Source organism: Clytia hemisphaerica, unplaced genomic scaffold (genome assembly GCF_902728285.1).
Source record: "Clytia hemisphaerica strain Z4C2 unplaced genomic scaffold, Clytia hemisphaerica genome assembly, whole genome shotgun sequence".
NCBI classification, from domain to species: Eukaryota; Metazoa; Cnidaria; class Hydrozoa; order Leptothecata; family Clytiidae; genus Clytia; species Clytia hemisphaerica.
Window position 1 is genome coordinate 557,304 of NW_027103761.1, and position 14,537 is coordinate 571,840.

Consider the following 14,537-nt stretch of genomic DNA (forward strand, 5'->3'; position numbering starts at 1 on the left):
AATGAAAATACAGGCCAGATATCAACAGTCCCATGTTTCGACCAATCATCCTTTAAAAGACTTAGAAACTCTTGTAAACCACGAAATCAAAGAAATAGAAACTTGGTTGAAAAATAATAGGTTATCTTTGAATGTGAAAAAATCTTGCTATCTTCTTTTTACAGGGAAAAAGAATACAGAGGACTTCAATATTATCATGGGTAATGAGGCCCCCCCAGTCACCTCTCAAATCACGCAATCACGCAAAAAAAATTTCCAAATCACGTTATCACGCAAAATTTTTCTTTAAATCACGATCACGCCAACCTTTTTTTATGATATGGCTAGATATAACGGGAGTATAACTAACACCAAACTTGTTACTTCGGTTACTATCAAAAGAGTATCAAAACAAAGGCAATGTAAACTCGATGGTAACCTTGTAATAATTTTTGTTTAGTTTACAGTGCTTCATGCAAACCACGTGCGATGGTTAAAGTTAGACTCGAAATACATAAATGCAAAATGAAAAAGTACAATTTGTAAACCTAAGCAATACTTCTGCCGTATCGAGGGATTTCATATCGGTCATCTTCTTGTACTTGTTAGTTTGTATCATCTCTTGTATTTTTAGTAGTTCTTTTAACTGTTTCAGAATTGGGAGTGAGTTCTTCGTAATATGCATTCTCGGGTAGAGTGCCTGCTCGAGCCATCGTTGTTTCTTGCCTTCCACTCCGTTGTCTTACGCCTGCAAATTGATGCCCACTCTCTCATTTCTTGCTTTTGATCTCGAGATAATTTTGTTTTGGTATTATATCCTCGTTTTGGAAATGTTATATCTTCCAATTTCACTGCTGTTTCGGAAACAGGATACCATCTTTCCCTGCTTGTAAAATAGTGAGTGCTCCAGTTTGAAATAGCCTTGATAGATTCTTTGATAGACGAAGAAAATGATTGTGCATATTGTACCATGGTTTGTGTTCCTTGTTTCTTGTTGACGGTGGAATGCAAATTTTCAACAGCCAATGGCATACAACTTAATAGATTGGTTCTTTGATACTGGTATGTTTCAACATTCTCCTTCAATTTCTTCAATCCCCACAGCAAGATCTTAATAGACTCTGTTGTTGCTGCTGAAATACTTCCTTCTGGACCATTAAGGCTTTTTTGATGGTTGACTACAGACCGAATAGATTCGATGTTTGTAGAAATCATTTCATCACAGCTCGTAAACAATGATATTGCCTGTTCTAGTGACTTTAAGGAGTAAGTTTGATGCTTCTCAAGAACGGAAAATGCATCGGCAATTTTTCCCAAGCCCCTTAGAAACTGTGCAGTTTGTTTTAAGGTTGTCAACATTTTGCTTGACCCAACACGCTTATCAGCACAGTAAATAACGTGATCAAATTCGACAGCAATCCCAGTGCATTCGTAAAACCTGCAGTACGCGGTAGTACCATCCCGGCTTTCTTCTGTGTCTTTTTTTCCAGCAAAGATTCCAAGACCACTTTTGTTCCAATAATACAAGCAAGTTTTAGAAGGGAACAGAAAACCATCTTTGTAAGAAACGATACATTTAGGACTTTGATCCACAAGAATTTGGTTGATCAAATTTGTCTCCAAGTTCAACAGTGATACACCTCTGTTGTGAGATACAATAAGATCAGTATCCATTGCTTCAATCTCCACTACTTGATTCCATTCAGGCTAATGTTTGCCTCCATACCAATCGAATTAGATTTCATAGAACATAATGAAATAATCTCCAAAAGCGACATACACTCCATCATAACTGATGAATGATAGAGCTTCTGGTTGATAACCAACACATTCTTCACCGTCATAAAACAACACTTCATTTTCCTTATGGTGTTCGGACTTTTGCTGGTAAACAGCTTTTTGGTGTCTCAGTAGACGTTCTCTACAAGATGTGAGGAAGCCATTAGAAGGAAGATTGAATAGAGCCATTTTCTCAGAAATAGCTTTCTTAGAAGTAATTTTATTTACTGCTACTTTTGGATCAGAAGCTTTATCGACAGGATGGAAGTAAACCGAGGATCCGCCATAACAATAAACAATACCACTTTGATACCGGATTCTGTCACCATCGCAAACATCAAACAGCTTGATAATCTCACTGATAGGATGATGCAATTTAGCTTTATATATTGTTGAGCCTGATTTATTTGCACATAAGAATAATAAATATCCATGCATACCAACTGCTACCGACGGTAAGTTTGTGTATGCTTCTTTACGGTTCAGCTGCGTGTAACGGATTGTTTCTGGGACTATCGTGTGCGTCACATAGTCTGAAAGTTTTTAATGAGAATATATGTCAAAAATTTCTGAATAATGTTAAGTGAAAACTACTTTATTAAAAGATTGTTGCTATATGTTTTATATCAAAAGCCTTTAGATGTTTTTAACTTTCTTAAGAGTTCCAACATGTTCCGAAAAACCTGTCCTGATTTGAAAAAAGTTGTCCTTAATAAGGAAAAAGACCAATGGAATAACATACCTAAACTTTCAATATATGTCAGGAGAGCCTGATTACAGAGAGCGAGAACAGCTGATAGATTTTGACGGTCCCTGTTCCGAACAAAGTCATTACTTTTGAGATGAGATTGGATTTGCTTTCGAACCTCAGGATCAGCCCTGTTTCTCAAGGTATAAAACAATGAAAGGCAACCACGTTCATTGAGCAATTGTAGATACCAATTTGCGAAACTAGCCTTGCATGTTTTAAGTACATGCGGTACGTCTGGAAGAAGTGAAAGCAGTAAAAGATACGGATCATTTGATGTGTCAGTGATTCCTTGCTGAAGCTGTTTCAAACAAAGTTTATTACCAGATTCGCAAATGGACGGTTATAACAAGTACTACCCGTTTAATACATTTTATGTCATACTTGAGACAATTTTCACAGGCTCTGAGCGACGGGACAACATGTGTCTGCCCTTTTAATGTACACTCAGCGCACACGTTGTCATTTTTGAAGCACTCGTCACAGTAGCTTTCGCATATGTTGAATGTATCGTTTGCTAATATCATTTCTGGATCTTCTACTTTTCTTGCACAGTTTTCACACATTTGTATCAGTCTTACTTGATTAATGAACGAACTCTTAATGTTATCACCTGACTTTCCATTTTTCGAGCTGTAATTGACAGCAATTGGTAGAGAGACATCGTAATCACGAGTTAAATTTCTTATCTATCACGATCACGTTCGTTCCTCCCATCACGCAATCACGCATTTTAAAATCTCAAATCACGAAATCACGAACTTAAAAAACGCCAATCACGCCATCACGAAAACCGCTGGGGGGGCCTCGGTAATGATGCTCTTACCAGGCTTAACGCAGCAAAATACTTAGGAGTAATGATTGATGACAGGTTAAAGTGGAAAGAACAGGTAAACAGTGTCCTAACGAAAATCAAACAAGGGTCAGGTATAATGAGGAAGGTAAGTTATCTAGTCCCCAACTATGTCAGTCGTTCGCTATACTATAGTTTCATTCAATCTCATGTTCAATATTCCATTACATCCTGGGGATCTCCTTTAACTAAGGGATTATCAAGGATAAATGACGTAACTAATAAAATAATCAACAAAATCAATAAATACAAACACCATGATGAAGAAATTTTTGCACCGCTAACTCTAAACCAATTATATAAATTACAATGTTTGTAAATTAATATATAGTTACATTAAACTTAATAATATTCCATCTTCACTTAAATCTTTGTTTAATGAACCTGATCATGAACATAAAACCAGACTCGTAAATAACGGAGGTATGGAGGTGATACACTTCGACGTTGCTGCCCATCCAATTATGTTTTACGGTCCTCATTTCTGGAATGCTTACGGTGTCCAAATAAAAGATCTGAATCCATTCAGTAGCTTTCTATCATCTTTGAAACAAAAAATTATTTCATAGTTATCTTATAACCATTTCTTATTATTTAGTAGTAATCATATGTATATATTCTCCATTTTCGCGCCAAACCCACGCCATTCTTGTAGCTAAACATATAGCTATTTTTAAATGTACATAACGTTCCTTTATACCACAGTACTTTAACTGCCTGATGGCTTTGTAAACCTATTAAAGGTTGTTTCATCAGGTTGATTTTGTAAATTTTTCTAGTTAAAGTTTAGAGAAAAGAAATCTCATTCATTGTGTATCCCAAGTTAGAGCATTTGATTTGACAGTACAGTAGAGTAACAGACAAATCTATCTAGAATTGCCCATTAAAAGATTTCCAGGTTGGGGGTAATCGATTGATTGAAACAATCAAATATTATATAGAGGCAACCGAACACATCAAATATTACCCAGACATTGCGTTCGAATTTGTTATAATTGACCCACCGTGGAGAAAAATACACACAAACAAAAAATTTAAGCAAACCTTGATTGAAGTGAGTTTCTCATCGAAATTGTCCCATTCTTTAATCCACTCATCCATGTTATCTAGCTCTCTTACTGAGGCAGACATTATTACAATAAATTTGTTGTTAAGTTAGCTAGAGTAAGAGAAAAAGAAGGTTGCAGCTTTTTCATGGAAATATGGAGAAGCAATATTGTGATTTGGCTCCGGCTCCAAAAGGTCGAAGTCCGAAGCTATTGTTTTCCCGTAGTTTAGCCCGGTCAGGGCAAATTGCGGAACTAAAATACCTAACATGATTCGTCATGCTGTGTCAGCAAAATAAATCATGATGTTTCTCTTTCTTTTTGTTTACATTTTTGCACCAAAATGGTGGAAATGTTGGAAAATGTTGCGATGTTGAAATTTAAATCTGACCAGCATTATTGTGCCAGTGAAGTGCTCTGTCTCTACAGTCTGTCCTGCCTGTTCACGTCGTTCTCTTGCTGCTCTTGCGTTCTTATGATTTAGCAGGTATCAGTATAAATGAGTCTCCAGATGAAATTTAATTTACATCTGTTCAACCTTACTATTGACTATAGACCTTTTTTCAAAGAGGACGTCCTGTTGGATAATTATGTAGTCCAGCCATAGAAACAATGATAGTGTACTGTATCATGCATATTGTAATAGATTACGCATGGTTTTATCATTTTTTTCTGCTGGACTACACAATTATTCAACAGGGTGGCCTCTTTGAAAAAAGGTCTATTAGCTAAATGTTTGATGGAAGTTTTTTCTCTGGTTTTTGCATTTTATTTGATTAAAATTTTATTTGAAAGATGCAACGTCATGTTAAATAGATTAAAAACTCCACTTACTTCAGCATCAACTTGTAGTTTCTTTCACGGTATCACAAGTCTTTCTTTGTATAATATTTTATTTTCAATGTTCAGATAAAAAACAGATAAAAAAATTCACTCCATTAAGAATTAGTGAATAAGGCTGATCTATGTGGAAGAGAAGCCTTTCTTTTTTTCAGGAAAAGCAAGAAAAAAAGAAAAACAAAGAAAAAGAACTAATGAAATGTACGGCAAATGCTGCTATGTCGGTTAAGGACCAGCACTACCCACTTAATTATTAAGTCAGTCAGTAGGGAAATCCCTCAATTGCGGTATACCGCAATTGCGGTAGTGGAATTTTCATCGGGGAATCATTTTACCGCAATTGCGGTATCTATTTTCCATTTCAAATAAGTACCGCAATTGCGGTATAACGAACTTTTCATATACCGCAATTGCGGTAAAATAAATACTTAAAACTTGTTATAATACATCAGAACACTTCATTTCCATCATAATAACATAACAATGAAGCGGAGAAGTTGTGCATCAGAAAGTGACTTTTCAAAAGTGTGTAAGTGTATTGTTCACGACAAAACGGTATCATCAGAAAAGGCATGGCATATTGAGACCTCGCGAGTGTTCCGGCCCGTCATTATAGACGAGTTGAAAAAACAAAACCTGCTACCAGAGAGGGCAAATTTCTTGTGCGCTACATGTTACGGGCGATACGGCAAACGACTTTGCCCTATATCCTCTGCGTTCACCCGAACAGACAAGTCCGTCGAACCAATTTCATCCCACCAATAAACCCACCCACTGAACAAGCGTTGAATTCGACTTCACCAACAGTCCAACCTATCGAAACCCCAGATGGTTCATACCCAATTAGTTCCTCAAATTTTTCAATTCGTGATGCACTTTTGCAAATGATCAATGTTTTGATGAATCACTCGTCAGACAACCTCTTGGAAGGAAACGAATCTCTCTGGTCGTCGTTACTATATCTTTTGGGAAATAAGATTCTCAATAAAGCAATATACGAAGACGGTATGTTAATATCAAAACTCTACAAGAATTGTAAATTTTTAACAGAACAAAATGTCGAACAGTATATTTTAGATAGAAACAGATTTCTCGTGTTGTTCTTGTGTGGTGCCACCGGACTGAACGTTCTCGACGCGTCAGCACGGCAAAAATTTGCTTTTGTGAATACAATTGAATGTATTTATCATTTAAGAAATCTGACACTTGTACTGCCATTTTCTTTCATTGAAAACTTACTTCAGTCAGCCATTTCAGGCTCAAAAGTCGTTTCTGTTGTCAATGGAAAAACAACCCCTGGAGGAAGCTATCCCACTTATCGAAGTTGGATTAATGAGAAAGGTGCAATACCACTTCAAATCATGGGTCGACCAATTGATCTCTACTTTGATAACATTGGAAAATATATAATAAAAAACTATCGTATTAGTATTCACAAAACTAAAACAGCTGACGTGATTACAACCGGCATTCAAATTTCTTTAAAAACCGATGGCAATGACCTTCAAAGAAGACCTGACTTAAAACCGATTCGATTATTCGACGTGAAGAATTCCCACAAGGCAATGAATGCGGAAATCGAAAAAGCTTCTTCAAATTTTCGAAAGTTTCGGTATGAATTCGTGAAATCTATTTTCGACTTGATCGACGTTGGTAATAGATATGACAAAAGCATTGACGATAATATTAAGGTAGCTAAGCTTTTCAATATAGGCCGAAATCTTTTTACATTGCGTTACTATTTTTGTCACCGTTTTGTTACGATTCTACTTTTGTACCTATTATTACGCTGTGAAATTTTTATTTCATTTGTTCACAGAAAATGGACACGAAGCGTGAATGTCTTGATTGTGGAAAAACATACGTCAACCTTAAACGTAAATGTACATGCGGAAGTGAGAACATCGTAAAACCCTCAAACAGCAAATCTCCGAAAGTTAAACTGTCAGCCGACATAAACAGCTTGCCGTTGGACGGACCCCTTGCTTGATGGTGCTTGATGGTGGATTGCTGGCTATCAAGTATCACCTGGACAAACTTTGTTCTGAAGATCAACAGAAGAGAGAAAGACCACCCCAAACTTTAACACACCAGGTTAGCCCTGGACTCTCGAGGTATACAACTATTTATTTCTATCTTAAACATCAACATCTCAATCAATATCACAGCATAAGGGTCCTGTGGCTGGTCACCCAGGCATCTTGTTAAATCCTGAGGAACAGTTGTGCATGACAGGACTTGGGTTCACATGTGCAGCTGACCAGGTATAGTTTTTCTACTTTTCGTCCTGCTTTCTTCCAAGAGATTTCCCAGCACCTCACAAATAAGGAACCCTGGTTTGTGTCACGTATTTGATTTCTTGGATCCATGGCTACTAAACCAACGGATGAAATTGAACCAGAAGGGGAACCAAATGAAGACGTACAGATTTGGAAAGGAATAGTAACAGAACTATCACTTCAAGCACCGGATCCCCAGATCAAATCTTGTCTTCAATTGTACAATCCAGAGAAACCTACAAAATCCATTATCGCTACACTGACCAAAAGTTTCAAAAAAGACACAATTCACGACACACTTAACTTATTCCTGTCAAAGCAGGAAGTTGAATCTGCTAACGAGAATGAACTTGTCCAAAAGCTCTGCCTCAAAGTCAAAAGCTTTTTTCCAGATGTATGCCAGATCTGCAACATGTCCTATGTTATCAAACTCAATGATGAACCCTTTCTCCAGTGTGCATCATGTGGTCAAGAAGTATACCGAGAGTGCTACCTGAATCTTTTGAAAGATATGAACCTAGTTGATCATAATGAGGCAATACGCGATACACTTTTCAAAATTCCAGGCATGATCTTCCTATGTCAATCCTGCCAAGACAACACTGTGTCTTTCACCCATGATAGTAACACACCGAATCCACCAAACAAAACACCAAGATCAACTGAATCCCAGGACAAATCTACTTGGAGTGTAGTAGATGAGGACGATGAGATCAATGCACCAATGACAGAAGACGATACTTCCAACATAATAAACCAAATAGGCCGTGGCCAGTGGATTGTTATTGTTTCAAAAATAAATAAAAAATTCAAAATGTCGGTGAATTAACTTTTGATATCTTTCTTGGTCAATTTGAAGGTGCTGATTCAGAATTTGAATGTTACCAAGCTTGAAAACCCGCAGTTTTTGCGTAATTTGCGATTTTTTGCGTTTTTAGGCAAAACTGTAAGCCCTGAAAATTTGTGATTTTTGGGGGGTCTTCAAAATCAAAAAAAAGACCTATACCACGTAATAGAGCTCTTCAAACTGAGCAAAAAATGTATCATATCAAAGTCTCAACTTTTTTAGATCAAAAGTTATAGACGATTTTATGGTCAAAAATTGATTGAAAACAGGGAATTTCCCCACAATCTGCATAATTTATGCAAAATTATAGCATTTTTTTACCACAAAAACGCCCATAACTTTTGATTAAGAAAAGTTGAGACTTTGATATAATACATTTTTTTGCTCAGTTTGAAGAGCTCTATCACGTGGTATAGGTCTTTTTTGATTTTGAAGACCCCCCCAAAATCATGGATTTTCAGGGGCTTACAGTTTTGCCTAAAAACGCAAAAAATCGCAAATTACGTAAAAACTGCGGGTTTTCAAGCTTGGTAACATTCAAATTCCGAATCAGCACCTTCAAATTGACCAAGAAAGATATCAAAAGTTTATTCACCGACATTTTGAAAAAAAGTGAAACGTTTTGAGGTACCTGGTCATGGCGGATCACCAAATGAAATCAACTTGAACAACAGCAACAACGATCACGCCCAATATCCTGGATCAGGATCTCAGACCAAATCAAAGACAAATGATCAAATATGTCGCTTCTACATAAAAGGAAAATGTAAATATGGACTGAAAGGCCGAGACTGTCAATTTATCCATCCTAAAGCCTGTACAAAATTGCTCAAATATGGCAACAAACAACCAAGAGGCTGCAACCTAGGTACCAAGTGCCAAAGCTTCCACCCGAGGATGTGCTCATCATCTATTACAAGAGGGAATGCTTTAATCTTGACTGCAAATTCACGCATGTTAAGGGAACCAAACGATATCAGAAAAAGCAAAACAATCGTAATGATGAACCTCAGGATTTTCTCGCAATCCTGGACAACTTTCGCACAGAAATAATCTCTCTTGTGAACAATTGTTTCAGCAACCAAAACCAACAAATACAATTCAGAACACGATTTGTCACATCAACCTCAACAAACATTCAATCATCAACATCCCCTACATCATCTACCACCCCAGCACCCCACAATGGAACCAACATTTCCAAGGAATCTACTGGGACAGTGACTGCCCTTACTGATGCTGACCCAACTACCAAAACTACTTCTAAACCTACACTGAATATGTTTTCGTTTGTCAATATACAAGGACTTTGCCCACAAACAAAACCTTCATCTGTACCCTACCTCAAAGATCTTACAAACAGCTCAAAACAACTGTTTTTAGGCTTAACCGAAACAATCACAAAAAAGGAGAACTTGAGATTGAAAATTACACTTTTTTTAAGAAAAACAGAGACAGAGTAAAATCGAAATATGGCAGAGCAAGCGGAGGCGTTGCATTTTCTGTGCGTAATGACATCGCACCATTCTTCGAGCCCATTTTCGAATTCTCGAACGGAGTAAATGAAGCATTGATACTTTTATCAAAAAAATTTAATATTCTTCTCTGTGTTATCTACAGACAACCCAACAATCCAGACCACAAATCTGAAGCACCTGAATTACAAGAACTCCTTTCTGCAATGATAGCAAAAATTGATAGTATTACTGATTGTACACCTGACACATACATCCTTGGGGATTTTAACATACCACACACACCTCTTAATGATGAGACTTCAACCCCAACACGAAATTGCAATAAACAGCTTCTGGACGTTTTAAATGTTTTTAAAGCAGACTTGCACATTAATCAACTGATACACAAATCAACACACCGTGATGGTAATATTTTAGACTTTCTATTCACAAATAACACAGACACTGTATTTAATTACACATGCTCACCTACTATTTATTCAAATCATCTTGTTGTAGATGTTACAACACATCTGAATTTTGATAATCAATTCGAAGAAACTGAAGAACGTAACTTAATAAGCAAATTTGACCTCTACAACTTCCAAAGTGATAAAATTGACTGGGAAATTATTAGCAAAGAATTAACAGAGATTAATTGGTCTCAAGAACTGAACACAAATCTATATGACCCAAATCGTCAATATGCCAACTTCCTTGAAAAATGTCTTCTGATTGTGAAAAAGCATTTGCCAAAGAGAAAACCTCCAAAAATTTTTTCAAAGATTCCAAGAGATCGTCGTATTCTTATGAGAAAACATAAAAGACTCTCCAAAAAGAATTTCAAAACCAATAAAACAATTCAGAAACTAATTGACATTGAACTGATGCTACAGCAATCCCACAAAAATGAACGTGATAAAGTCGAGCTGGATGCCTCACTCAAAATCAAAAGCAATCCTAAATACTTCTACTCCTATGCAAAAAGATTCACAAAAACTAAACCTAAAGTTGGCCCACTGAAAAATCCAACAACCAACAAATTAACAACTGACTCACAAGAGATGGCAAACATCATACAAAAGCAATACTGTTCAGTATTTACCACTCCCAAAACAGACTACAGTTTTCTGAATTCAAATGAGACAAAAGACTCCTCAACCCTTGAGCACATTACTTTCACAGAAGATGATTTCATCCAACAAATTGACACTGTTCCAGCCAACTCGTCAGCCGGACCAGATGGCTTGCCAGCAAAGTTTTTCAAAATGTGCAAGAAATCACTTTCTAAGCCACTTAAGATGATATGGCAAAACAACTTTGACAAAGGAATCACACCTGAAATTCTCAAAACAAGCCACATTACACCAATATTCAAGAAAGGAGATCAAGGGTTACCAGAGAATTATCGACCTGTTGCGCTGACATCAATTACCACTAAAATATTTGAGAAAATAGTCAGAGAGAAATTGCAAATCCACCTTGAAGAAAACAACCTATACAATCCAACACAACATGGTTTCAGACCACGGCGATCTTGCTTGAGTCAACTATTGGCTCGTGTAGAAAGACTGATATCTCACCTACAAAACAATGAAAATGTTGATGTAATCTACCTTGACTTCAACAAGGCCTTTGACAAGGTGGACCATCACATCTTGCTACACAAGCTAAAAATCAATGGAATCAAAGGACAACTATTGAACTGGATACAATCCTTCCTTACTGAGAGATACCAAAAAGTTTCCATAAACACGTTCCTATCAGATGAAGCGAAATTTACAAGCGGAGTTCCACAAGGCTCAGTTCTGGGCCCCCTCTTGTTTCTGGTAATGATTAGTGACATAAACGAAAAGATTAAACATTCCATCCTCTCATCTTTTGCTGACGACACAAGACTTATGAAGGCAATATCTTGCGCTGCAGATGTGAGTCTCCTTCAAGATGATCTAGACGTTGTTTATGACTGGACATCCATCAACAATATGGAGCTCAATGGAAAAAAGTTTGAACACATTGCATACGGAAAAAATGAACAACTGAAAGTACACTCAGTCTACAAATCAGATGTACAGCAGCCAATCGAAATAAAAAGAGCAGTGAAAGACCTGGGTATCCTGCTATCAAACAACCTGTCATATGAAATGCACATTCAAACGATCACTGACAGAGTCAAGGGTATAAGTGCCTGGATATACAGAACCTTCAAGTCCAGAGATAAATCAGTAATGATCACTCTTTGGAAGACATTGGTACTTCAACATCTGGAATACTGCTCCCAGCTATGGTCTCCTACAAAGCGATCCCTGATGCAAGAACTGGAGTATCTGCAAAAATCCTTTATAAAAGGGATCCAACTTCCACCCAATTTGAATTATTGGGAGAAGCTCAAACACCTCAACATGTACAGTCTCGAGAGAAGACGCGAAAGATACCAAATTATATATATACATGGTGTATAATCGAACAACTGGTGCAAAATTTTAACTATGGTGAAGGGGAAGGTGGTATTTATTCATATACAAACCAACGCCTGGGAAGAAAATGCCACCTCAAACCAGTGAATACAACGAACAAGAACATTTGGAAGAGCTGCCTTTCAGACACCGGTCCAAGACTATTCAATGTGTTACCAAGAAAAATACGTGACATGACCAAATGTTCCAAAAATTCCTTCAAAAAACAACTTGATCAATTTCTGCAAGATGTTCCCGACCAGCCACTGCTCCCTGCCTATCTCCCTTACAGGATGGCTGACTCGAATTCAATTGTTGAAATGGTCAAACACCGGACCCCACGGGTTGAGTAAGCAGAGAATTTGCTGAAACACATCAAAGGTAAAAGGTAATCAGTCCAGCAGTCCAGTCAGTAGTTAGTGGAAATACCTCCATCCAGTTCAAAGTTAACAATAACAACTTTCTTTTTATTATGGAAACCAAACAAGGACGTAAACAAGGTGAGAACAAGTCATTGAAACTAAAAGTGGTTGTGACATAGGTTTTGTAATCGATTTTCACAGTTTCTTGTTTCTATGTCATTTTTTAAACCCTTACAGTCTTAGTCAGGCTAGCTCTAAAGCTCTAAAAAAACAGCATCTAATAGCATGAAAACCAGAATATGATTCTTCAATGGGAATCAAAACTATAAAGTGCACTTACAAACATCAATTTGTCAGATCTAACAAAATCAATAAAACCGCTCTGTCATCAATTGACAATGAAACAAAGGATTTTCTGTCAAGTAAGAGTCTTGTAAACATTGGGGATTGCATTCAAAAATAGAATCCCAAAAAGTGAGGTTTTCAATCACAACCACTTTTTAGCCCACAGCGTTGACATTATTCTTGTGGCTGCTGTGTAGTCAGGTGTAGTACAAAATTCCATAAAATAAGGAAATTGATGAGCTTTCCAAAAATGTGGCCCTCTTTGAAGTTGAGTGATTCAGTCTTGAAATATAAGATGGCAAAGTGAGGGCAGGTTTTGTGGCTGTATGTCATGTGGCTCACTCAACAGGTTGGCTTATATGTGCTTCAATATTTTGTAACAGTTTTTCTTGAAATTGGTAGTTTAAGGTCTGATAAAGATACTTATGGGTTTAATTTGTGACTGCAGGGTTTTCAATAGGCTTAAAATGTGGCTTCAATCATACTTCAATCACTAATTTATCAATTTACACATTCCAGGTTGGGTTTTGTTTTCGAAACATGAATATTTGCAAAGCCTAAAGCAAAACAAACGTACAATCTGACACATACAGTGTTATTTTGAGAAAGAGTGTACATTTTGTGGCTGCAAATACCATTTTTTGTCACTATAACCTTCTGAGCTGTTACATTAGGTATTAGTTGGCATTTTTAGGGTTGGCTTATGTGCTGTCCTGCTTTAAGACTTGAATATTTTTTAACTTTTTTTCTTGAAATTGGTAGTTTAAGGTCTTAAGATACTTATGGGTTTAATTTGTGGCTGCAGGGTTTTCAATGGGCTTGAAATGTGGCTTCAATCAAAGCATATATGAAAAAAATCGTCAACTTTGAGCTGCAATTCTAGCCCAATGACCCAATAATTTTGGTTCCATTTTTGATATTTTGTGGATAAACCCTTTTGCTACGAGTTTCATCTGAAAAAAATGATTTTTACTCATTGAACAAATTTGTGGCTGCCGTTTTATCAACATAGTGTTTTTCTTGATTTGTGCCGCAATTTTGGCCAATTTTACGAATTTTTTTTTCAACATACTTCAACCTACTTAAGAACCAATATTGTGAAGTTTCGTTTGAAAAGAGTTATTTCTAAAAAGGATATTCAAATTTCTTTTTTTTTGCTGTTTTTGAAAACCTCACATAATTTTTGAATGCCATTTTCAGTTTCCGAAATTTTTTTACTTGAAAGGGTGTTTTTTACGACTTTTCCGGCAAAAATTGGCTTTTTTTGAAAAAGTTATTGACGTTAGCGTTTTTCTCCATAACTTTTGATTTAGATAAGTAAGCATAATGAAATTTTCTGTGATTGCGATGCCGAAAAAATATCCGGAAAAACATTTTTACTTTTGCTTACGTCAGAAAAAACACTACGTAAAAAGGATTTTTTTTTCAAATCTACCGACAAGAAGTTCTTTGAAAAACGACTAAAAAATCTAAGAAGATATTCAGAGGATGCTAAAAGATAACTGTAAGCATTCTTTAAACTATCTTGAAAAAATTAGCGAGATAA

The 14,537-nt window shown here is 36.5% G+C and overlaps 1 protein-coding gene across 1 annotated transcript in view; it reads right to left on the bottom strand.

The window, feature by feature from the left end:
* The window catches only part of LOC136805639 (ion channel TACAN-like), a 23,377-nt gene extending 18,805 nt beyond the window's left edge, over positions 1-4,572 (bottom strand). The window contains exon 1 of the mRNA XM_067062216.1: positions 4,404-4,572. Coding sequence (XP_066918317.1) covers positions 4,404-4,490 — 87 coding nt within the window. The 5' untranslated portion in view covers positions 4,491-4,572. The remainder of the gene's footprint in view (positions 1-4,403) is intronic.
* Between the last annotated feature and the right edge of the window lie 9,965 nt (positions 4,573-14,537).